Source organism: Mycotypha africana (genome assembly GCF_025528875.1).
Source record: "Mycotypha africana strain NRRL 2978 chromosome Unknown BDF20scaffold_2, whole genome shotgun sequence".
NCBI lineage: Eukaryota > Fungi > Mucoromycota > Mucoromycetes > Mucorales > Mycotyphaceae > Mycotypha > Mycotypha africana.
Window position 1 is genome coordinate 715,225 of NW_026515726.1, and position 24,711 is coordinate 739,935.

Consider the following 24,711-nt stretch of genomic DNA (forward strand, 5'->3'; position numbering starts at 1 on the left):
TATTGATGAATAAACTTCATTTAGTATAATGGATGGATGGATTAGCACTTCAATGAGTGTATATGGTTTACCTTTTAGTGGATAGAAATTAGGGAGGGAACACAACACTTTCTAATTGCAAGGTATTATTTAAAGACCCAAAAAAAAACCAAATGCAGGAGTCACAATGTCCGGTGCGGTTCGGCGAAAAATATTCGAATTCCCCGAAACCGTCGGCTTCCCTTCCATGACATGCCCATCAAGCCTTTGGTGTTTTGGTGTCTGATTTATTCAAATTCAGAATTATATCTACATAATGATATCGACTATATAAATACAAATTTATTTTACTTAGGCATCAAAAGCAGAGGGATCTATTCTAACTCCAAATTGCTCGTACATCTAAAATTGGGAAAGAAAAAAAATGTCAGCAAATTCTTTGACAATATCATACCAATACACTACTTACTTTCTCCTTCATCGTTTCGTCTAGTATATCTTCTAAACCTCTTGCCTTTGAACCAAATAAATATCTATTCGTTGCATCTTTTAAACGAACTAACCAGAAGCTAAGGCTCATAAAGAAGAGTGTACATTCGAACACAAAAGATCGCCAACTAGATAAGCTTCCCTCTCCTCTTGATATGCCCCTGACAGCCCATCTTGCCATGATGTTGATTCTATTCACTGGACTATTCATGGCTTTATTGTTGGCCCTTACGATATTCATGTTCCGAGAGATAAAAATCAGTTCCCTCGGAAATAAGGCTTGATCCTTTAAGAAAGTTTTGATCCTTTCCTTCATATGAAGTTGCATTTCGTACATATCTTGTATATCGATTTTTACTCCTGTATGAAGTGCTTTTTTCCCCGTAAATGGGCGTTGTAGAGTAATAGACGCGAACATATTTGGATCAGTGATACCCCATTCTTTACATATATCGGCGATTTTTTCAAGATCCAACATGAAGAGTGCTTCCCATAATAAGCAATACTCTTTCCTAAACCTTTTTACAAGTGATGAATATGAAAAATATAAGCACTTTGATTGCTGATAATGCAAGTGTTGTGTTAGGCGGAAAAGATAAGTACTTCTCTGATTCTTGAATGTAAAGTCCGTGATCTAGCAATACGACCTGGACAGGGTTCTTCTTGTTGGGTCCTTTACGAACCAAAACATTACCCGGATGGGGATCACCTAAACATTCAAAAGTCAGTAGATAAATTCAACATTTCTTTTACAAGGCTCGTAATAAAGGTACCGTGTACGAATCCACTACGGAATATTTGACTAGCAAACGCTTCTACAGCAATCTTCATAGCTTCTACAGGATCCAAATTGCTCTTTTGTAAAGTATCCTTGTCGGTCAATTGCACAGCATCAACCCATTCACATACTAATACACGTTTAGAGGTATATTCATCATAAACCTTCGGTACATATAGTTTATCTTTGAGCGAAGGCTCTTCTTGGATGTGCTTCCATGCTTTTTTCGCATTACTATAATCACGATAGCAGAGAAGGGAAATAAATTATTCGACTTGAAGTTACTAAACCAGATGTGTCATACAATCTGTCAGAAAAATTTCAATGCTTACTTTGCTTCTATTTCAAAGTCTGTCTCCATTCGTAGATGTTCTTCAATATAATTACATGACCATGTTAAAGGCAAATCAAAAATGCGTTCGTATACATTTAGTAAAAGACGAAATGCTCGTAAATCCCAGTTCATTTGCTTTTGTATAGCAGGTTTTTGTATCTTGACAGCCACTACATCTCCATTTTTCAGTCTAGCTTTATGTACTTGTGCAATGGATGCGGAAGCAACGGGGGTTTCGTCGAACTCTGCAAAAACTTCGCTAGGATGTTTACCGTCGAAATCCTCTTTGAAGATACGCTCTACAGATTCAAAAGGTACAGCAGGTGCTGAGTCAAATAGTCGGCGTGCCCTTTTTTGATAAGCTATGGGAAGGATAGCGGCCTGTGTGCCAATGACTTGCCCAACTTTAATATAGAGGCCACCATTACGTTCAAAAGTGTCAAAGACACGATTAGCTGTTCTTTCATGTAGTTGTTCGATTTGTAAGCCTGCTTCTTCAGACTTTTGTGGTTTGAAGTTGAATTTATAATCAACAGCCAGCGCAATACCATTGTATAATGTACGGACATTTCGAGAAAGAACTTGTGCTTCCGTGTTGGAGTCATAAGCATAAGCGCTGGTACATGTGATGGTTGTTCCAAGTGCAAATTTGGCAGCTTTTGAGTAAACGAGTCTTTTTAGGAAAAAAGACATGAAATGAAGTGATCAGTGTCAGTCGATTAAGGAAGTGTTGCGCCGTCTTGGATATTGGAGAGGAAAGTGGTAGGAAAAAATAATGTCTTATATTCCAAATTTAAGTACTTGATAGATACAACGAGTTGTTAAGTAAAGACTGAACCTAGGCTTGTGTCAGTAATACATTATCAAAAGAAGAGGAACATTTATAATATTTCGTCGCAACATTTTTTACGTCACTTTGATCAAACGAAACACATTTTCAGAGCTTAAAAAACCTTCATTATTTGACATAGAAACAGCTTTACAGTAAAAACATAGCATGTGCATTAACCTAGAGGTATATGACTTGCTTAATTGACTCATTGGCTGTTACTATTGCCAGACTCAAGTAGAGAACAACTATAAAGCTACACAGGTGACAGCTCGATAAACCCGAGTTTTTAACATTTTAATTAGTAATACGTTGGTTTGGATCCGCGATGCCTCACAAACGAGCAAGATTAAGAAAAAATACAATTGTGATAAAATTTCGATAAATCGTAGGAAGGATACTCATGGATAATCTTATGAGCCTATGTATATTTTATCTCCTGAAATCTGTGCATCATAACAGCATTAGAAGTCGATAACTTTCCGATGTGATTCTAACAGTCCTCCTTCCGTATAAAGTTTCTGTCAGGGACCATTTCTAAGAACCCTTAATAGGGTAATTCAATTCTCAGACAGAAAAAAAAAAAATAAAATAAAAAAAATACTGCTGTTGCTATGGATTAAGTAAATTATCCCTTCGGTTCATAAGGCACAAAGTCATCTTTTTTGTAACTCTTAAGCCTCATCAATATAAATTTTTCCGGAATATGCCACGTTTGCCACTTGCTTCTTTTAAAAGTGTCCACAAAAACTATAAATTATCGGCATTTGGAAATACCCCGCATTGCTACTTCCTTTATTCTTTTCTTTATTCTTTTCCCCAAAAATTAACCATGGTAACAGCACCTACTGCTCGAAGGCTATTCCCCATTTTGTTCTATTCTGCTAGATCGACGCTTGAAAGTTGCAGACGACAGCCTATTCAACTTTATCGGGCTGCTTATTACACTACTTCATCCAGTAGCAGACGATTAGCGGCCGTACCTGAACCTACAAGTAAGCGTTAGTTTTGTACAATAAGGAACAACTTAGAATAATGCTACCTCTGTTCTGATTGACATATCTTTCTATTTACTGTATTATCATTAATCTGTTTTCACGCTACAGCTTCGAAATCTTCTCGTACAGCAGGCTATGAAGTTCAAGAATCAACAAGGTATTTAGGGATTTATCGAAATTTCTATTATACGATAAACCTGTGCCATTCAATTACGCTGTACCACAGAGTTTTCAACTTTGCTGGTAGAATGACGTATATTGCAAGCACTGCTACATGTTAAAAAATTGTGATAAGAAAGAATTATCCCTTTTCAGCATTAACACAAAACTTTTGTATGTTTCGGATCACACTCAAAAAATCTAATGCATGTTAGGGCAGCTGAGATCAAAGATGCAAAACTTATATTCAATCAGGCTTGGAAAAATATTGAAGATCATTATGGAAAAGAGAATATCCATTTGCCTAGAGAGTTTATCTTCTTAATGGGTGCACCGGGGTAAGGAAAATAAACTTCCTAACGATAGAATCTCTATGCTCGCATTTACAATTTACGTTAACAAGACTCATTGTTTAGGTCGGGAAAAGGAACACATACTCCTTCTATTTTACGTGCACGTGGCATTACAAACCCCCCTATTTCCGTTTCTCAATTACTTCAGACACCCGAATGTAAAGAACTCATTAATCAAGGCCAAATGATCTCAGATCGCTACGTGATAGAACTGCTATTACATGCTATGCTGGGGTGTGCTGATCCTACCGTGGGGGTTTTAGTTGATGGCTTTCCACGTACGGATGTTCAAGTAGAATGCTTAAAGTTGTTGTATGATCGTATGACGGAGCTGCGGAGAGAATTTTGGACTACAGATAGACGAGATCAGTACCCGTAAGTATTGACTATTGCTGAAGCACATGAAGAAAATTTGCTTTACTGACTGATTTACTGCAGTCGACCGGTCTTCCGTATTTGTGTGCTCTACGTGGATGAGGAGATTTCTGTTCAAAGACAATTAGCAAGAGGTCGAATGATCCGTAAACATAATTATGAAGTGAAAAAAACAGGCCAAGGGTTACTTTGGGATGAGCGTGTAACAGACTTTGATGAAACTGTAAGTTAATATATGTCATAGTGCAGTTTGAATGAAGATAAGGGCTCGATGATTATCTGTATCACGATGACTGATTATAGACTGAAATGGTAATTTTATGATTTGCCCTTGTATAGCTGATCCGTGAGAGATATTCTATATTCAAAGCACATTACGGCTCACTCTTAAAATTATCCAAAATGTTTCCATTTCGTAAGTTCCTTTATCTGATCCAGAAAATTATAAATTATTCACATGGCGTACTAAATTCGAATTATACCCTCTAAAATTGAATATAGACTTAATCAATGCAACAGGCTCTATAAACGAGGTGTTACGAATTATTCTTAAAGAATTTGAATATCAATCTTCGTTGGAATTGGATTCAGACACCTACGATTCTATTTCACATATACCTTTAGCAAATTCCATCGGAATTCATGCAAGACAGGTAGGGTGACACTATTTAGTTACTGCTTACATTTCCTTCTTTCACCTGCTTTCTTCTAATTTTATAACTCGCTTTATACTAAATTATTGCACAAACGTAGGATCTTATCAGCAGATTGGAACACTATCAAGATACAGAACCTGTCATGCTACGTAAAGCCATTCAATTCATTGATGAACAAGTCATTCCTCAAATTCATCGACATTCGATAAGTGGACATACAAATATTCGATCGTAAGTGAAATAACCCTCGATGCTAACCAGCTTCCACAGCGTCTGATTCTCACTTAAACTCATCTAATTGCAGTGAAAACCCCCTTTTGGGAAATGAGCATTTCGCAAATATTGTTATGGACGTATTGTCAGAACGAGGTTATCATGTTTCGTTCGACCGTCGATTGCATCATGTACCTGTGCGTGTAGATCTCAAAACAGGCAAAATAGAGCTCGATACACACCATATTTATTTATTGACTGTTGAATATCCGAAGCATTACATCCGTCCATTAGAGCAAAAATTCAACTAGATAACTCTATCCATTCTACTATGTATATCACCAGCGCAATGCCCATTTTAAAACTATTATATCCACATAGCGGAACTGTACCTGCCTAATTGTTTTCGACCCAGCTGTTCACAAACCATTAAAGATCCTCTGATATGGCTTCTTTCCAAATTCTCCATTGTTCTTTAAGCGCCTCCTTAACGTTCTCATCTGCAAAAATGGCATCAATGGCATTGTATGAGATTGTGTAAAGATCCTCGTAGTTTAGGTTGTAGCCTTCAGCTGCAATCCTATACTCATCCGAAGAATCAGAAAAGAAAACACCCTTATCATCCGTCTGTAGGGTATAAACAGTGAATGCAATGGTTCAGTTCCTTTTTCTTTGGAAAAACTTGAAAAAATTGACTTAGTAGGCTTACACAGAGAATAAACGGATGATTCCTTTTCAATAATTCTTTGACGTGATGCTCTTCTACTGATTTGACTGTTTTACATAAGAAATTGGATGTCAAACATATTTCAATTGGAGTGCGTCTCTCAAAAATAGTCTTGCGACAATAATCATCCCAAATAGTAGCATGCCCTAATCGGTCAGGCACAATGGATAGAAGACTCGGTGCTTCTTTAAGATTATCCAGAATTTCATTAAAATGCAAAGTAACGCGGAAGCCATGCTCTTTCTGTGCTCTCTCGAAGGCAGGTTTAAGGTTTTCAAAATGGCCCTTGGTCACATCACCACAGAGGTCAATGCCCACTACGCCTTGAGAACGTAACTGAACAGCTAAATCAACGGCCTCCTCTGCCTCCTGCAAACTGTTTCGGCGATCCACAGAGATAATTAGCTTGACAATAATATCTTCACGAGGTTCGTTAATGACCGATAAAACGGTCCTTAAATAAGATTCCTTTGTCATGCCTACAAATGTTCATAACATTATATTTTAGAATGAAATGCATTTGACAAATTACGGCTATTGTATCTAAAACATTACCCTTAGAGGGGTTCTTTCTTGGCGTGGTTCTTAGCTCTAAGTATTTGACCCCGTCCTTTGCAAACTCATCTATCACGTTTCGGGTTGCTATTTTAATACTTTCTGCATCGTCTGTTAGTTGGTAGATGAAGGGAAACAGAACGAAAAAACTTTCTCGTTGTAGAATTAATTAAGAGTAGCTTTATACTGCTTGTACAAATTCAGCTGTTTTCTTACTCATCAATTCTATCTATTGACTCTGGGATCTGGAAATTGGCCAATTTAGGTTTCTCATGCTTCTTCCTTTCCACTAACTGCACCATAGTGTCTCGGCTTAAACTACCATTGAGATGAGCATGAAGCTCCACTTTGGGTAGTTGCTTGCAAAACTCTCTAAGGGTTAAGGCTGGCTTATTGGGCATGTTCGGTAATTGTGATGAGCAGAACTTTATGGCTCTTCTTTACACAAATAACTGTTGTGTTCGCAACAGTTGAGAATTTGAGCTTCAGCAAACATTTTTGGTTTTTACTTGTTCCTGAATTTCGACAACTTTTTCTTACAGAGCGTTATGAAAAGAAAAACTAGAAAAGCTTTCCATACAATAAATAGACATGATACATACGCCTTGCATATTTATTTTACATTACAAAAAAGAAATTCTTTATGGTTTTTTAATGCTGCTTTTTTGTCCTTCTTTCAATTGATGCAGCCTTCTATCATCCACTCGCTGCAAAAAAGCCACTTTTTCCATATAACCATCCTTGTTTTTATATGATAGTTCGTCTTTTATCCCTTCTTTTTCTACATAATTGTTCCAATCAAGTTTGCTTTTTTCCAAGGTATTCATCTTGGGCTCTTTAATGTTGTATTTCGATATTAAAGCCGATAGTTGAGATTTTGGTCGTTTATTCTTCGGATGGTATTGATCTAGGATTGAGGACGCTCTCTTTAACGGTTTATCAGTTGCTGAAGTACTGCTTACATTAATAGTATTTGCCGACTCTGTAGAAGTGTTAGGCGTAGAAGAAGTAGTTTCAGTTGTAACAGTTTTAATAGTGTTAGGTGAGAGGTTTGTCGATGTTGTGGGTATATTGCTGTCCTTTCTACTTATCGCTACTGTATCGTCACTCTTTGTGCTAGGACTTTTGCTAGGACTATCCGATGAACCATGGCTTTTATCTGTTGTAGACTGGTTCATTTCTGCCCAAATGGCATCAATTCGAGATTTTTTTGCAGCAGATTCACGACTAAAATAACAAGTTGCTAATCAATGCCAAGCTTTCAAAAGTACCTCCATCAGCCATATAACTCACTTTATCGCATCTGATGCTTTTGATGTTTCTTCTTCCTCTTCTTCTACCTCTTCATCTGTACCGTTTTCGTCTTGATCTTCGCTTTCCTCTGAAAAGAAGCTTGTGAATGAACTTGACTGTAAAGTAAGGCAAAAGCGAAGAAATGATAACTACCTTCAGGAACAAAATCTGAATCATCTTCCTCTTCCTCTTCAATTTCTTTGTCTAATTTGGTGTAGAAATCCTTCAATTCTGACATGACGAAGTTTCCTTTCAAAGTGAAGTAACTTATTACGAAAATGCGGAAAAATTTTTCTTTGCCATGTCCTACAAACGAAATTTATGCTATATGAATGATTTATCCGAGCGTAGATCTTTTTTTTTTTTTTTTTTTTTTTTTGGGTCTACTGCTAGTCCATTGACTGAATAAGCGAAAAGCAACAGCGTTTATTGCTTTCAAGCACAAATAGATATGAGGAAGGTTTATTCCGATGAATAGCGAATGGGTCGTATGGGGATCAAAAATTAGGTAGTGATATGTAAATAGTTTTAAAAGCGAATCGCAACGGTTTACTGTCTAAGGTGGAGGGAATTGCTGTATGTCCAGGCGCCAGCATCCAAATGATGCTTTGAATCCATTTTCTTCTTCAAATCTATATTCCTTGTTTGGTATTGATTCTCAGGTTCAATGTCTTTTTCAAACTTGAATAATGCAGGTTCCCATTTTTCTTTCTTCAACTCGCGCTCTTTGCGCACGCCACGTTGCCATTCTTCAATCTTTGTTTTTTCGGCATTAGCAATCTTATAACTCTTGGTCTTCAAGGCAGCTGTTACTGGTCCCCATACACGATGAGTTTCCAATTCTCCTTGTTGTTCGACAGGCGATGTTACACGTTCTGCCATAGGTTCGGCAGCTGCATCAAATAACAAATGGTCCTTCTTTTCTTTACCGCTTGTGGGTGTATAATAAGATTGATGACTCCAACGGCCTGATAATTGGTAATATAACTGACCCTCTGCGTACACTGAGCCCTTAATATGATTATACTCACCACCAAACCAAGGTTTGGGAATAAACTCGATGACAGCCTTGGTATTATTAGAGCCAATAATTGTGCACGTTCCACCTAGCTCAATATAAGCGCCACCTGTCAACACACCTCGAATCAATAAATCTGGAAAATCGATCATGTACTGCTCATTGTAGTTCTTGAGATATAACACAGCTCTACCCACTTGTTCAACTTTGATGGAAGTTCCCTTGAATTTGGATTTTTGTCCACCTGGCCAAAAGAAATCACGCATTCAAATAAATAATCACAATATTACACACGGTATCATAATTGCCCGCCCCCCCAAAAAAAAATTAGATGCGAAATAACTTACTGTGACCATTTAATGATACACCTGCCTTTTCGTCTTCGAGATAGAAAGCTGAAATTGGAGGATGATGGCAAACTTGCTCACAAATACACTTAGCATCTCCCATAGTACAATGGAATTGTTCACCCAAGATAGGGTTATAAGGCTTCTTTTCGTATTTACCACCCGTGCAACGAGAGGCATAACTGCCCCAAAGAGTAGATATAAACCAACGGCAAATGGCTAAGATACGCTCCTCAGGTTGTTTAGTATCATTAATGGCTGTAAAAGTGCTGGGATGATCGCCCCAATATGTACCATACTCCAATAGTGAAAGACCATTCAAAAAGAAAGCAGGACAAGTTAAAGAAGAAAGATCGCCCGTGAAGCTAATAACTGTCTTGAGGAACTCTTTGAATTCTTTAAATTGACTTTTATCCGAGGATTCCAAGTTTTTCATTGAAAGTTGGTCAACGTCACTAGCGTTGGGTGTAGAGGTATTGCTGTCGTCTTCTGGAGTCTTGTTTTTGTTGGATTTACTACCGAGTCCTAAAGCCATTTGATTTTATATGCGAGGCTTGTAGTGCTATCTTGAAACTATTCGCTCTTTGGACAGAGAAGCTTACAAAAAGAGGAAAGGAAAAAAATAAAAAATGAACAAAGGAATGAAGGAAAAAGGCTTCACCTCGGGCGGGGTTTCAAAGAATATCCGTTTTTAGTTATGAAAAATTAGACCATTTCAAATGACTATAAATATTGCATAAACAAAAGAATGACTCTAAAATGATGTGCTTACGTAAAAGTTGTTCAATGAGCCTGAGGAAGGGTGGGGGAACAATAGGGTGCTTGATTTATCGAATGATTAGGACGCTTAAACCGCCTTTATTTTTTCTCAAACAATGAAACAATGAGCAAACGGACTCGTTGACAGAAAAAAAAAAAAAAAAAAAACGAACTACTGCATTTAGATAACGCTTGGCGGTGGTAGTTTCATTTTGAAGCACAGCGGAAAAGACAATACCATTATGACAGAAGTCATGTTTTATGGCTCTTTCCGCTTCTCACCAACGATGGCTGCATCCGATATCTTGAGCTCCATAATAAGTTGATTCTAATGACATTGCCCACAGTTGGGGTACAACTCTTAAAGTCCAAACTGAACATCTTCCCATGCAACGCTACCAATGAAAATAGAACTATTTTAAAAGTGAATTTCACTAATATGCCAATGCTGCCTCAGGAAGAAGCTCTTGCTGGGCTACACAAGCTAGTCTTGTCCCTTTTGAGGACTTGGTAGACGTAGGAATCATTACAAAATCTACTACTGGATTCTTCATGGAGTTCGGTTATGCTTACTTGAGTGAGGATCCCAAAGAGACCACCATCGTTTCTCTAGCTCATACCGTTGTGTTCAAGTTATACACTTGCTTCCATGAGTGACAATCTCTTTCAATTTCAATAACCAAACTCACCAAGTGTTTCTTATACAGTCAATGTAGCTAAGCAAAGAAGAACTGCACCAATAATGCACCAAATATAGCAAATAACGAGACAACGCTTTTGAAGTGTCATTGTGCTGAAACATTCAAATATCAATTTTTGTGCTATAATTTAAACTGCTCCTGCTGTCAAGTATTTACCCAATGACATTTTTTTTCTTTCATCTGAAGCCGTATATGGTGTACGTAAACAAAAGGTAGAATACAACCGTCTTCCATACGTCTCTTTTATTTCCAATTAATCGGTCATTTCATTTACCGTACATGTTTCGAGAAACGGTAAAATTTCTAATAGTTCCTCCTGTAAAGAAACCGTTGGTACGATAATCTCTCGTACAAGCAATAAAGGAGAGTATAACGGGATTGAATGTATAGTTCGCAGATCCACTTGTTTCTGTGTTCCTGTTTCGTCGTATGAGTTAACGCTATTAGTCATCGATAGCTGATGAGTCCATATTTTAAACATATATTGATCCTCTAAAATGATGGAAAAAAAAAGCCCGAACACTGTCAGTGAGTCGATCTTTATGTAAACGAGCCTTCATTGTCTTACTCTGATCCATGTATTTCATCTTTCTGTCGCTGTCGATTTGAGACAACTTGTCTAGGATTTTAATAATTTCGCTATAAACTGATATATCCAGGTTGTTACTGCGTAACTGTAGCTGGTCCATAAAATGCAACAGTGTTTGCAAAGCCCCTATGCAAACGAATACACAAGGAGTTAAGGACAAGAAATCTCAGCCTTCTTACAATATATCACCTACAAGCACTATTTGGTTCAAGCTCCAACAATTCTTTAATGGCATTTATCTCATCTTTTAACAGTTGAACTTTATCCAATGTGAACCAAGCTGCCTGGTCACTCAATGCTGGATCCTGATATACTCTTGCTGATAATGGTTTCCATTCCTTTATATCCCCATTGTTCAACCTCTCCTTAAGTAGCTTGAGCCGTTCTAAAGATCAAAACTATGTTAAGAACCATACAGGCGATGATGACAGTTTTCAAACGTACCATCTGATCTATCAATTGCTTTAATATCTACTTTCCATAGTGTATTTTGAGGTACTGTTTTAGAAGCTGAACTTGGTAGAATGGTATCAGTAGCTACCATAATTTGTTTAGCATTCATTACTGAAAGCACCAAAATCCAAATGGAAGAACTTTGACATCCGGTTTTATCGCCTAAGGGATATAATTTAAAGGGTATATGTTTCCCGTCTGTATCTACTACAATGGGCAAACCGGTGACTCTGATCTCATCATTATACGCAATAATAACAATACTTGGATCGTTTTTGTACCGAAATGCACCTTGCAGGGAGACATTTTCCGTTGCTCTGCCTACCAACCACCAATAGTATAGCCAAGCGGACTGATCATCAGGATCTGTATATATAGCATTTTTCACCAGATCAAGCTCTACGAAAATGTAATGATAAGCAAGACAATCCTAAATGGTTGCCAACAGAATTTATGCTAGTGTTACCGTTGAGAGCAACTTCATTCTTTTCTTTCTCTGACATCGTAGATACAATTTCTGGTAAAAGCTTAGAACGTCTATGCCAAGCAGAGTAGTTACTGAAGCTTTGGTTGATTTTCTTGGTTGTAAAATCATATTCATCCTTGATGATTTTCGCTGTATCTTCTTCCCTATTTAATAATTGCTTCACAACGTATGAACGGTAATTCCACCCGTGAACTGAGCAGAGAAAAGTGAGTTAAATTCCACTGGAAAAGATGACCAGTTACGCGTTTCTTACAGTTACGAGCATCCAGACTCAACATCTTATCAACCAAGCCGAGTTCAGCTCTCCAGTTGGGGTTAGGCATGTTTTGCAAGCACCAGAATCGATGATTCCACATCCAGTATGATTTTGGATTGATTTTTATTAACTGCAAGAATAACTGTAATTCTCTCGCAAACACTTTTTGTTTGTCTTCGTCGTTCAAGTACTTTAATATAGCTTCTGCTAATATAATACGTCGATAGTTCCAGACTGTATAATAGTCGGGATTCCACTCAACAATCCTTGTTGTTAATTGAAAAGTATCGTCATCATATTCATTGTTATCCATCTAACAAGTAGATAAAGGAGAATCTTAATCAGCATCATGTTGATCTATTTTCGTTGAAGGTGTCAAAAGCTATTACTTTATTCCTACAATTCGTAACTAGCTCATTGTATTCTTTTATCTTGACGGCTTCTTTTTCCTTCTTGGCTTTGGCTACCGCCTCGGTAGTTTTCTCGCGCTTTCTACCATGCTACTTAAATTTTGTAAGTATTTTGCAATACACATACAGGCAATTACTACTAGAAACATACAACGTCAGTCATTTCTTCACCTTGCCAAGTTTATATGGATAGTGGAAGAAAATGGCACAGAGTGAAACTACTGTATTGGACAATAAACCGTATTTCAAATCCCGAATTTTTTCTTAATCTGTAACAGAAACCTGCTGGAACTAACTCTATTATTGCTAAAGATAAGCAACAGTATAAGTAGCCACGGAAACGCAAGGGTAAAATAGCCACCCACGTATTGTTATTGTTGCCTTGGAAGCTCGCAACTATTATTCATAAAACAATTGTCAACATGCCTATTGAACCTCGTAAAAAACATATTTTTTAAAGGGCGTCCATCATCGTTTTGTGTGGGTTAAACAACTGTAGGCCGTAACCGCTAAATCCTTGGATCACTTTTAATCATTATTTGACTCCGAAAAAGGCGAACATTTGCTAGAAATAATGCAATTGTTATAAAGAAGGTTGCTGTAGCGTTGGTCAAGCTGCTAAGCTGCATTTGTAAGGCACTCAGAGACATCCAGAATAAGATTAAGTTCCTATATATTACATTTAAGCGCATCGATTTAACAACAATTAGAATGGGCCCCGTTTCAAACGAGAGAGCCTGAACATGGCATATCAAGGTTCCGGTGGATGGAAAAGCGGACAAGTAACATAGACGTTCAACTTGGATTTCCTTTATTGCTTTGAGTATGACATAAGGAACAACGGCTATTTACACTGCCCACTTTTGATATCGCACTAACTTGAAGAGTGGATGACTGTAAATATATAATTTTGGCATATAGCAAAGAAGTGGATGAAGGCTTCTCAGAATCAAAGCATGCAGCAACGTTGTTGAGTGACCCATAAATTGCTGTATTTGTTGATCATTATTCTAAACATTATCATAATAATTAACACAACTATTAATTCTTCTCTGCTTATTTACAGAGAGATCCAACGACAGCTCCCTATAAGCTGAAGAACAAAGATATTGTTCAACGAAACAAGAGCAGCATTTAAAGAGAAAATACGTTGCCAATGTTTATCTGGTGTCGTTATGCTTATGTGCATATATATTTGAATAATCTTGTGGATGCAAATCTAACAATTAGCCATTAGTGTCACTACCTTTGCTCTTTTGAAAGCGTTCTTATTAGTTTTTACAAAGGTGATAAGTGGCTGCCTTTGTTCAATGTAGCGCACAAAAGTTATACTCTGAGTAAACTTTTCTGTCATTGTAGAATAAGCGGACCGAATTAGATACATTCATTTGACTGCATAAGCTTTTTCCAATATCACTATAACTCAAGCAATCCCCATAAACCGGGGATGAATCAAACCTCTGCAACAATAACTTGTGAGACAGAATGCGGGGTCCTTCAACTATTGTTGTAGCACTCACGTGGAAACGTCCGCAGATTAACTCTATTCTTCTTCCCCCTTTTCTGAATATGATATCAAATGATCAAGGAATGAAAAAAAAACCATAAAAAGAACTTCTGTTCCATTGGTATATTAAGGATGATTACACTTTAAAAAAGCTATGCTTACTCATAAAGCTCGTGATGATACTTTTTTAGAGAGAAGGAGTATATCATTACACCAACGCAACATAAATCATTATCTTCAACCTCTGGGCCACTTGTGTTGAATAGTTGCGAGAGGAGTTGGAAAAGTAAAACAGAAAAAAGCCTTTTGTTTGTAACTCTTCCGCTGCAATTGAACCCAGTGGTCTTTTTCCCTTCTTTCCTTTGTAAACTGTACTATATTCTTATAATTTCTTTCTGAAGATATTCCAACATTATTACTGCTCACTAAGTAATGTCAAATACAAGTCCAATCATGGATCTTCCAATTACTGCAGTAATGTCAAGTAACAATACTACAGCAACGCATTCAACAGATGAAAACCAATTACAAGCTTGTGATTCACCTTCCGGTTCTTCAACATCAGAGCCGCATGATGATGCTTTATTGAACCTACAACAGCCGTCCCTAGCTGATCAGTCTTTCTTTTATAAATTAGACCAACTATTACCTGATAACCCTCTATATTTTATGCAACAACAACAACAACAACAACAACAACAGCAACAGCACCAGCTACAGCAACAACAATCGAGGCAACTCTCCCCACCTTATCAACAGCAACACCAGAGCAATGCCGTTTCACCAATCCTTTCTTCACCTTCAGAGACCCATACTGGTTTTGTGGATCCTTTATTACCCAGTAACAATAATATTATTAGTGAAAGTAATAACGCTAATGCAAATCCCACGTTTTGGACTGGTTTTGATAACGTAAATAGAAAATAGAACTTTTTTCCTTTTTTTTGTTACAAATGCTAAACATGTAATTTGATAATCTGGTTGCTTACATACAATTAGGCTATCCCTAATCTTGCAAAGGATTTCACAGATTATATATCCGCAGGATATCCAATGCAACAACAGCAACAACCTACATCACCGTTCAACAATGCACAGTAAAGTATTGATTATTAACTGTCATTTCTCAAAATGTAAAATATGACTGAATAATCTGCGAAAATAGGTCCCATCCATCCCCCAATTCCATGAGTCAGGAAGCTCTAAATATCACGCCAGGGTAAAACTCAGTAACTTTACTACAGCATAAGTGCATTCAATCAACTCTACTTAAAATGCTTTTGCTTTATTTAGAATGCAAATCAGAGTTTTGGGAGTCCCTCAAACAGGGGCAAAGTCGAGAGTAGAAACACAGATTAAAATCTGTCTTCAACTCGTTACCGATAACGGTGATAAAGCTCAATGGTGGTCACACCTCAAATTACCCGAATATATGGTTGCTAAAGATAAACTGAAGCGTCAGATTGTCATGACAACTTCACCTAACGGTAAACAAATAGCTAATGTGCCTGGTTTAGATAATTCGGCTATCAAACAGGAGAAAATGTTGTTTTTGTCTGCTCGTGTTATTTGCGCAAGTGATCCGAGTCGTAAAGTGGTGACATGCTTAGGTTGCATCCAGCGTGAACGAAAACGGAATCAACGTAGAAAAGAGAATAAAATGATGAAGCAGCAACAACAACAAACCACAGAAAGTGATGATAATATACCCAGTGGCAATAATGATGATTCTACATCCGTTACAACAACAGCATCTTCCTTGGCTCTTGAGGAACAAAAAGTTCTACTTTTCAATTGTTCCGAAATAGTTGATTTCAGTTCAGGAGATACTATTTTACCTACACGTATCACATGTTACTGCAGACATCACAATGAAAGACTTGGTTTCTGTATTTATTTTGAAATGCATGATCATACAGGTAAATCAGTGGCAACGGGCATGTCACCACCCATTATGATTACAGATGATCATAAGTCAAATAAGATTAAATCCGGAAGGAAAAGGTTTCGTACCGATAATGAAAAGCCTTCAAATGCACCTATTTTATCGAGCCCTTTTGATATCAGAAGACTGCAACATCAACGTCCACAACAGATAGCCTCAGCAGCAACAAATACAGTAAATGGAGGCCAGTTTGTCAGTACAAACAATCATAGTAATACCAATAGTTTACAGCCTATACAGCCACAACAACAGCAACAGCAAAGGCTTAATTTTTCCTCCCCACCTCATCATTATAATATTCAACCTCGGCCTGCCAACATTGCTCCCATGACTACTACAACTTTTATTGACAATCCTAACAACAACAGTAATAATGCCAGTTCCAACACTATTGGTAACAGTACTTTACTGCCATTACAAAATTCATCTACGGCAATTGACAGTCTTAGTCGGCCTCTACTGCAACGTCTAATCCCTAATGAGGGTCCAACTTTCGGTGGAGTGGAAGTTACCCTTTTAGGGAGTGGGTTTAGACCTGGCCTTACTTGTATGTTTGGTGATGTAGCAGCTTCAAGTACGCATTATTGGTCTCCAAATACATTAGTGTGTATTTTACCCCCTGCTTCGGAAGCTGGAACAGTAGTTGTATCTTTTAAAGAGCATCCTCTCATGGTCGATAGCAATCAAGATGTCACACTGTTCACTTACTATAATGAAAATGACCGTGCATTAATGGAACTAGCCTTACAAGTAGTAGGATTAAAAATGACTGGTAAAGTTGAAGATGCTCGAGATATTGCCATGAGAATTGTTCAAGGCGGTAATGGTAGCAACAACTCTAATAATAGCATTGGTAACAATACAAGTGCCAGTCACCAACAGCACAATAACAATAGCAGCAACCATCCTATGAATGGTCTGGAATTTCATATTATACAAGTTTTGGAGGTTATGCGTAGATTTCGTGATGTTCAAACAGCGGACGTTTCCTTAACTAGTCCACAAGGTCATACCATGCTTCACTTAGCATCTATGCTCGGCTTTAAAGAATTAACTCAGGTCTTGATTGATTTGGGATGTGATGTCAATGTGGCGGATAAAAATGGATTGACAGCTTTACATTACGCAGCTTGGTACAAGCAAGAGTCAGTTGTCCGTATTTTGTTGGATGTTGGTCGCGCCGATCCTGATATCTCCAATCGATGGAATAAGAAGCCTCTGGATCTGACAGAAAGTCAATCTATCCGATATATGCTTTCGAGCCATGTGCCTGAAATGAGTGATTCTGATTTCGTCGACTCAGATTTGGAAGAAGACGATTATAGCAGTTCTTCTGACAAGATGAATGCTGATGTAGATACGTCATTTGCAGAAGATAGTGATTCCGAATATGAAGATGACAGCAGTAGTAGCGTTTGGCTGGGTGATTCTGATGAAGAGAAGGAGGAGGAATTATGGTCCCGAGATCAACATAACTCCTACGATTCTGATTCTGAGGAATCCATTATATCAGTCACCCAACAGTATTATGCTCGACCTACGTTATATGATAACGGTACCAATGCTGGCTTACGCCACCGTCGTACAAATAGACTACAACAGCAACAGCAAGTTCAACAAAGTGCACCACCTACAATTCACTATTTAGAGGAAACTGACAATTTTTCTCCCTCAGCAGATGAAATATTAGATGCGGAGCCTGTCCATGCCATTGAGCGCGTCATCGCTGCATCTTCTGATTTTGATGAAGATGAGATTATTGCTGCACCGCAGAAAAGTGACCTAAATTGGATGCAACGCACCTTATCCCATTTCCAACAGCAACCTACCGAAAATAATCCAACATTCCTTCAGAATATTAAAAACAATATCCCTGCTAAACCTACCGATTTGACATTAAAGGCGATCACAGACCATATCTTAGTACAGTTTCCAAGACCGGCTACAATGATTGCAAATATGTCCCAAGGACTGTTTGGCAATAATAATGCTGGCAACGGAATCCATTCTAGTACACCCGCAACAGTAATGACGCCACAAAAGACTGCCACAAATAGCAGCAAAGAAGGTGAGCCAGCAGCAGACCAAACGTTAGCATGGTATATGGCTTTAGCGTATGCTATGGGTGCACGTAGTTTAACAGACCAGCAACAACAAATAACCCAAGATAACAGTTCTACCTTGACTGCTTCCCTTTATTCAAGTTCATCTACATCTACATCAACACCACTGCAGCAGCAACAACAACAACAACAAGAAGAAGAAGAGGTCGTAGCGAAAAAGCGACGGGATAAACGACTGTTCTCATTCTGGGTGCCTATGCTGTGTTGTAAGTATTATCAATTTTTATTAGTCCATGCATTGATTTTATAGCGTTAACGATATGCTATGTATAAAATTAGTGATGGTCATCTGGCTTATTTGGCAATTCGTTTCCTCCCATCCTGGTATTACTGACTCCCTTATGGGTATCTCCGGGTTTCGAAGACAATATCTTTCTATCCACTAACTGAACGCGGTTATTTAATTTACTCCTTTCCTTCTTCTCTCACTGATAATTATATCAGACATGATTTACGCTATTCCTTCAAACTCAAACCCACATTTGATGCCGTTTTTTTTCTTTCATTTTCGAGTTTCCGCTTTCATTATACAATACCCTTTTTCCCACCCAACTATTATAAATATCTATTTATTTTTGATTTTAACTTTCCAAAATATTTGGTATCCTCGAGCAATTTGAAATAAATGAGGTTTACATTTTTTATGTGTGAATGCATGCAAATAGCAAGTAGCAGCGGCAATTCTGAAGACGAGAATAACAACTCGATTTATAATAGTGAACAAGCGACAGAAAGTTAGATTGATTCACCAACTTATTTAACAGTATAACTTTTTAATCATATATCATGCTTTTAGAAGGGCTTGGCCTATATCTTTATGCTTAAATTGGTACGGCAATGGTCATCATAATCGTGAAGCTTACGTACCGCGATGTCACAGTATAGGATGCTTTCCGCATACTTCTATCTATACCAACGCAACATTTTGCTCAATCAACACATGCTATGTCATTATGAAAATAGTTTATTGTATACATAAGATTAGACTAATTAAAGGTTCTGAAACACTGCTCAAAATAATGCTCATCCTTCTTGGACTATAAAACTTATAAACATCAATAACTGCCATCAACTGATCCCTCTACTTTCTTTCATGCTGTATATACAGTAGACCACAGACAGCCGAATCATCATCCTTCGTGGGCACATTATTTTTGCTTTGCATGTGTTATCCCTAAAGATTCACGTGGTATTTTCATTCTGCCATCCACAAACTTATTAAGGGAACACCTTATTCTTCCGTCAACTTTTGGCCTTATGAAATTCAATATGGTTAAAAGCTGCATTAAGTTATTGCACCTTACAAAATCTACTAAACAAGCCATATCCTTCGCTTATGATTTATGTAAATGTTTTGCCTCTCTACAATCAGCAAAATGACCATTCCAAAGGAATACGTCCATTATACCACGCAGAATTGTGAGCCTCTATTATGGACGAAAAAGAATATGCATTGATGTTATCTACAACAGTTGATCATTGCTTCTTTTAGTCTTGCTTTTCAACTGGGGTGTCGCAACTACAAAAAAAGACTATGCAACCATAGATAATATTACGTAAGGTCATGAAAAAACAATGGAAAGGAAGATTGAAATAATGCACTATTAAGATTTGAAATGAATTCGATGTGCTGGCTTTACATCTTTCAGAAAATAGCAGCACATTATTGTTGAACAACACATAGTTATGATGTTGTATATGATAATCTGGGCGAACTGATAGATATGATGATGACGTTGAAGTTTCTTCAAAGAACAAAGACAGTATTCGTAAAGTATTTGCAATAAAAACTCCTTACGCGTTCGTTGGCTTACTATCATATAGAGTCATACTTCCTTCGAAGGCTTACACAATAATAAGAACAATACCGTTGATTGCAATTACATTAAAAGACGTGTTGTGGTGATTATTTTTCCTCGCAATCCTATTAATTAGAAGATTCGAGACACATGAGTTCTGTTTCGCCCTGTCTTTCACGCTTATGCTGTGTCTTATCTCAAAAGCCAAGTTTTTCTTAGGGAGAAACCTCAAACATCGCATCACCACCCCTCCAATCGTTTCCTTTCTTATTGCCTTTTCTCAATTTTCATCTTTGTGGACGTTCAACATTATGTTTGTCATAGTTTACTCAAAGTTAACCTTTCGCTAACTATACACAGTTTTGGTTTTGTAGGTCAAATAAAAAAAAGCACAGTCTCGCAAATCTACATGCACTCAAATTTCTTCTGCGTTTCCCTCATGGTAGTAGTAGCCTTATCTCAATCAAATCCAATTTTGTATTGATTTCACAGAGTTACAAATTTTTACAGAACTTCAGAATTTTTTTAACCTTATTTGGAGCTCAGGAACTACTGATGAGTGCGAGAAATAACAGTCAAATAGAAGCTAAGCCATGCATGCTGATTCAACCAGGAATGCATAAATCCTTTGCCAATTTGTTATGCCCTTTCTTTTTGTAGATCTATTTCTTCATTTAATTGATTATGTCTGATCTCGATTCTATTGTCTATAAATACTTGTTGGAAAGCGGTAACACTGAAGCCGCTCAGGCTTTAGAAAAGAAAACCCCTTCTGTAAATTCTTTGGCACTCTATAGTTTGATATAGTTATAATAGCAAGTTTACTTAGAGTTTTCTTTGCATTTTATCATTAGGTTAAAAAGTCCAAGCTTGCTACTAAAGTTGACTTAAAGAGTATTTATAATCAATTCAAAGACAGGTATGAATGTTGATGAATCTACATTCTTATCCAAAATAAGTTATTTTGGCTTTTCTTTAATTCATCTCTCTTTACCATTTGATAGCATCAAGGATAACGAATCTTCATCCTCCTCCTCCGATGAAGATGAAAGCAGCAGTAGTAGCAGCAGTAGCTCTTCATCTTCTTCTGAAAGTGGTTCCTCTGATGAAGAAGAAGAAGAAGAAGTAAAGGCTGAGGAAAAGAAAGAATCATCCTCGTCTTCTTCCTCCTCTGACAGTGAATCATCCTCGTCTTCTTCCTCTTCCTCCTCTGACAGTGAATCATCCTCGTCTTCTTCCTCTTCCTCCTCTGACAGTGAATCTTCATCATCATCATCTTCTTCGTCGGAAAGTGAATCCGACAGTGACTCTTCCTCATCCTCTGATGACGAAGAACCCAAACAAGAAGAAGCTTCCTCATCTTTGGATGGTAGCTCTTCCTCCTCTTCGTCATCTGATAGTGAATCATCCTCTGATAGTGATTCGTCCTCCGCCGAAGAAGAAGAAGAAGAAGAAAAGGAAACTGAAGAAAAGAAGGATGATTCTTCCAGCTCCTCTTCCAGTTCTTCTGATAGCTCCTCTTCCTCCTCCGAAGACGAAGATGATGACAAGAAGATGAAAGAATCTTCTGATAAAGACAGCATCAGTAGTAGCAGCAGTGATAGTGACAGTGACAGCGAATCCTCTTCTGACGAAGAAGAAGAACAACAAAAGGACATCGAAATGAAAGAGGCATCATCCTCTTCTTCTGAAAGCGACAATGAAAGCAGCAGTAGCAGCAGCAGCAGTGATAGTGATAGTGACAGTGACAGTGAATCTTCGTCTTCTGATGAAAGTGACGAAGAGGAGAAAGACTCATCTTCCAAATCTAGCTCAAGCGCGAGCTCTTCATCTTCTTCTGATAATGAAGATGTTGAAATGAAAGAAGCATCTGATAAAGATAGCAGCAGCAGCGACAGCAGTGACGACGATTCTTCTTCTTCATCCTCTTCTTCCTCAGCAGACAGCGATGATTCAAGCAGTGATTCTTCCTCTTCTGATAGCGACGACTCCGACAGTGAGTCAGATAGCAGCAACAGCAGTAATACATCTAACAAGCGTAAGGCAGGAGATTCGCTCGAGGACAAACAACCTGCCCCTAAAAAAGCTAATAGGTAAATGAAACGAACCATTTTAGATAAACCAAAAGTTTTTTCTTTGCAATACATTACATATAAGCATACATATATCGATATAACATAAGAGAACAATGTCCATTAATAAACCCCTTTCATTTTCTTATCAACCATTCTTCCCAATTTCTTTATCAATTCCCTAGCGAGCAACAGCCCAAACCTGCTAAAGGTCAAAGAAAGCAAGGCACTCCTTTCCAACGCGTGAAGCCCGAAGAAGTTGAATTCATGGATGAACGTTTGAAGGACAATTCTTATATTGGCAAAGGCGGTTCTGACGAGAGGTCTTACGGTTTTAAGGCTCATCAAGATTTGATCAAGGTGCGTGGCGATCGTTTTAGACATGAGAAGAACAAGAAAAAGAGAGGATCTTACCGCGGCGGACAAATTACATTTGAAAGCCATAGTATCAAGTTTGACGATTAAGTATCCTTTAAGACAGTAACGCCGTATTGTTAAATGTAATTTAAGTTATTTTCTGTAGTAGTTTTTTTTCCCCTTCCTTCCTATATTATATGTGTCTTCATATTTACATCCACATAAATTGAATTAGAACTTTGATTTTTCCATTTTACTGTAGCTTAAAGGTTAGATTACAGTTTATTGTATGATAGCCTTTTTTTAGAAAAAGCTGAAGTTAACTTGCATTAAATACTTTTCTTCGATGATGTTGGGAGACTTAGTAACGGTGGAAATGCCGTATTGTTATTGGTGGATCTGTTGGTCACATTTGAGGTCTTGTGATATAAGTCGTAACTCTTATTGTCCTTATCATCTTTATCTGTTACATAATTGTTGGTAACGGTATCGTCTTCCATAAAGAACTGTACTTCATCATCCTGTAACGAAAAGGACAGGTCATCCTGTTGTAATGGTTGTTGTAAGAGATAGCCGTTGACGTTGTTATTGTTATGTTTACTGCTACTAGGAATGTTTATAGCAGGTGCGCTATTAACGAGTTGCTCATTATTCTTGTCAATTCTATTACTATTATAGAGATGTTGTTGGTGCTTGCTGTTCATTAAGAAAGGTATTCTCCAGGTTTTAGTGTTTTCTAAAGGAACACTACCAGACCAATTCCCTGCTGTCATCGTCGTAGGAGTTGCTGTAGTAGTAGTAACAATTGTAGTTGTGGATAAGCTCTGTTGCCGTTGTCTATGCATTCTAAGTTGTAACTCCTTCGGAGTGAAGACATCTTGATTGAGAGAGGAAGGTAGCATAGCATCATTTAAAGCATGAATATCGTCCACGTTCTCTTCACTGTCATAGAGGCCCTCTTCCTCTTCCTCTTCTTTTAGCAATATTTCATTAAAAGCATCATCAAAGTAATCATGAACTCGATGATTGTTGGTGAGGGATGAAGAGTGATGATGCCGCGCTGGGTGGCTAGTGTTACTATTACCACTGATAAACAATGGTGAAGTACCGAAAGCTTCAGCAGTAGAAGCAGTAACTGCTGAGACATGCCTCAAGCCACCAGCTGTTAATGGTGGGGATGCAATATTGTTGTAACTATTGCTACTATGCTGTCTCCACATGCCGTTGTTTGTGATAGGACTGTTAGCTGTAGGATTATATTGTTGGTGGAATAAAGATGAAGACATCGTGGTAGACGGTGGTGCAGACGTACCAAAAAAAGGATCTTGATAGTTGTTATGATGATTGAACTGGTCAGGATTATTACCAGCAGCGGTAATAGCAGCAGAGGTGGTAGCGGTAGGTGTAAGTAGAGGTGGTAAAGGTGTATGTAATGGCGAGTTTAAGGGGGGAGAAATGCTTAGCATCATCATCTGATCACTTAAACTACTCGAGGTTGTTTGTTGCCTTCTTCTGATATAATTACTCGTTGCAGTTGCCGCATTACCGATATTATATAAATGACTATTGACTGAAGAGGATAAAAATCGTCTGCCAGCATTGCTGTTACCATTATGCTGATATTGCTGATGCTGAGATTGTTGATGAAATATAGACATATTATGCAACAAAGCGCATTTCGAGCCGAATTTGCAATTTCCTTTCAAAAAATATTTACATATGGCTGCTTCTGAAGAAAAATCAGAATTGTGGGAGAATGTACAATTAGCCCCAGCAGTACACGTGCCTTGTTTATAAAACTTGCAAGGAACATGCGATAAATTTGATACTATAAATATGTTAGTCTTTCATAGTAGATATTATATCTTGAAATACAATCCTTACATTTCCCGTTGGGTGGTGAAGTAACTATGAGTTTCCCATTGCTATTATTGTAATCTGTGCTAGGTGTTGCTGTTGTTGTTGTTGTTGTTGGTAAGGGAATAGGTTGTGCACGCGACCGTTTTAATTGAAACTGAGGTAGTTGTGAAGGTGAACTTTTAGATAGTGAGTTTAGACCAACTATATCATTCGAGCTGATAATGGGAGAAAACAATAAGTTTGGGTCCGCCATAATACAATAGTCAAGAATTACAAAATAGAAGTAGCTT

The 24,711-nt window shown here is 37.7% G+C and overlaps 9 protein-coding genes across 9 annotated transcripts; 3 read left to right on the top strand and 6 right to left on the bottom strand.

The window, feature by feature from the left end:
• Nucleotides 1-7: 7 nt before the first annotated feature.
• On the bottom strand, nt 8-2,665 carry BDF20DRAFT_268501 (ABC1 family-domain-containing protein). The gene is made up of 5 exons (XM_053075043.1): nt 1,579-2,665; nt 1,242-1,480; nt 1,072-1,177; nt 449-986; nt 8-381 (listed from the first exon to the last, which is right to left on the bottom strand). Exons 1-5 carry the CDS (start codon nt 2,271-2,273, stop codon nt 331-333), a joined length of 1,629 nt encoding a protein of 542 aa, XP_052938862.1. The 5' UTR covers nt 2,274-2,665; the 3' UTR covers nt 8-330.
• Nucleotides 2,666-3,209: 544 nt separating this feature from the next.
• On the top strand, nt 3,210-5,764 carry BDF20DRAFT_268545 (uncharacterized protein). Its single transcript, XM_053075044.1, has 9 exons — nt 3,210-3,404; nt 3,516-3,564; nt 3,787-3,904; nt 3,983-4,294; nt 4,358-4,517; nt 4,634-4,709; nt 4,796-4,947; nt 5,048-5,181; nt 5,255-5,764. Exons 2-9 carry the CDS (start codon nt 3,543-3,545, stop codon nt 5,472-5,474), a joined length of 1,194 nt encoding a protein of 397 aa, XP_052938863.1. The 5' UTR covers nt 3,210-3,404; nt 3,516-3,542; the 3' UTR covers nt 5,475-5,764.
• On the bottom strand, nt 5,629-6,846 carry BDF20DRAFT_930015 (uncharacterized protein; the record flags this gene model as incomplete). Its single annotated transcript, XM_053084735.1, has 3 exons — nt 5,629-6,369; nt 6,446-6,594; nt 6,662-6,846. 3 exons carry the CDS (start codon nt 6,844-6,846, stop codon nt 5,783-5,785), a joined length of 921 nt encoding a protein of 306 aa, XP_052938864.1. The 3' UTR covers nt 5,629-5,782.
• Nucleotides 6,847-7,016: 170 nt separating this feature from the next.
• On the bottom strand, nt 7,017-8,089 carry BDF20DRAFT_850591 (bucentaur or craniofacial development-domain-containing protein). The gene is made up of 3 exons (XM_053079968.1): nt 7,892-8,089; nt 7,739-7,826; nt 7,017-7,672 (listed from the first exon to the last, which is right to left on the bottom strand). The coding sequence occupies exons 1-3, from the start codon at nt 7,974-7,976 to the stop codon at nt 7,087-7,089; spliced, it is 759 nt and encodes a 252-aa protein (XP_052938865.1). The 5' UTR covers nt 7,977-8,089; the 3' UTR covers nt 7,017-7,086.
• Nucleotides 8,090-8,092: 3 nt separating this feature from the next.
• On the bottom strand, nt 8,093-10,030 carry BDF20DRAFT_850592 (uncharacterized protein). Its single transcript, XM_053079969.1, has 2 exons — nt 9,104-10,030; nt 8,093-9,000 (listed from the first exon to the last, which is right to left on the bottom strand). Exons 1-2 carry the CDS (start codon nt 9,636-9,638, stop codon nt 8,288-8,290), a joined length of 1,248 nt encoding a protein of 415 aa, XP_052938866.1. The 5' UTR covers nt 9,639-10,030; the 3' UTR covers nt 8,093-8,287.
• Nucleotides 10,031-10,633: 603 nt separating this feature from the next.
• Nucleotides 10,634-12,966, bottom strand: BDF20DRAFT_850602 (uncharacterized protein). Its single transcript, XM_053079970.1, has 8 exons — nt 12,910-12,966; nt 12,749-12,848; nt 12,346-12,661; nt 12,072-12,284; nt 11,597-12,004; nt 11,346-11,537; nt 11,132-11,278; nt 10,634-11,055 (listed from the first exon to the last, which is right to left on the bottom strand). Exons 3-8 carry the CDS (start codon nt 12,659-12,661, stop codon nt 10,817-10,819), a joined length of 1,515 nt encoding a protein of 504 aa, XP_052938867.1. The 5' UTR covers nt 12,749-12,848; nt 12,910-12,966; the 3' UTR covers nt 10,634-10,816.
• Nucleotides 12,967-14,697: 1,731 nt separating this feature from the next.
• On the top strand, nt 14,698-18,719 carry BDF20DRAFT_832430 (uncharacterized protein; the record flags this gene model as incomplete). The annotated part of the gene is made up of 5 exons (XM_053078539.1): nt 14,698-15,177; nt 15,265-15,362; nt 15,431-15,484; nt 15,559-18,539; nt 18,613-18,719. 5 exons carry the CDS (start codon nt 14,698-14,700, stop codon nt 18,717-18,719), a joined length of 3,720 nt encoding a protein of 1,239 aa, XP_052938868.1.
• A 2,097-nt stretch (nt 18,720-20,816) lies between these two features.
• BDF20DRAFT_910108 (SRP40, C-terminal domain-containing protein) lies at nt 20,817-22,669 on the top strand (the record flags this gene model as incomplete). Its single annotated transcript, XM_053083676.1, has 4 exons — nt 20,817-20,906; nt 20,987-21,051; nt 21,137-22,225; nt 22,390-22,669. The coding sequence occupies 4 exons, from the start codon at nt 20,817-20,819 to the stop codon at nt 22,667-22,669; spliced, it is 1,524 nt and encodes a 507-aa protein (XP_052938869.1).
• A 221-nt stretch (nt 22,670-22,890) lies between these two features.
• On the bottom strand, nt 22,891-24,674 carry BDF20DRAFT_832432 (uncharacterized protein; the record flags this gene model as incomplete). Its single annotated transcript, XM_053078540.1, has 2 exons — nt 22,891-24,389; nt 24,446-24,674. The coding sequence occupies 2 exons, from the start codon at nt 24,672-24,674 to the stop codon at nt 22,891-22,893; spliced, it is 1,728 nt and encodes a 575-aa protein (XP_052938870.1).
• Between the last annotated feature and the right edge of the window lie 37 nt (nt 24,675-24,711).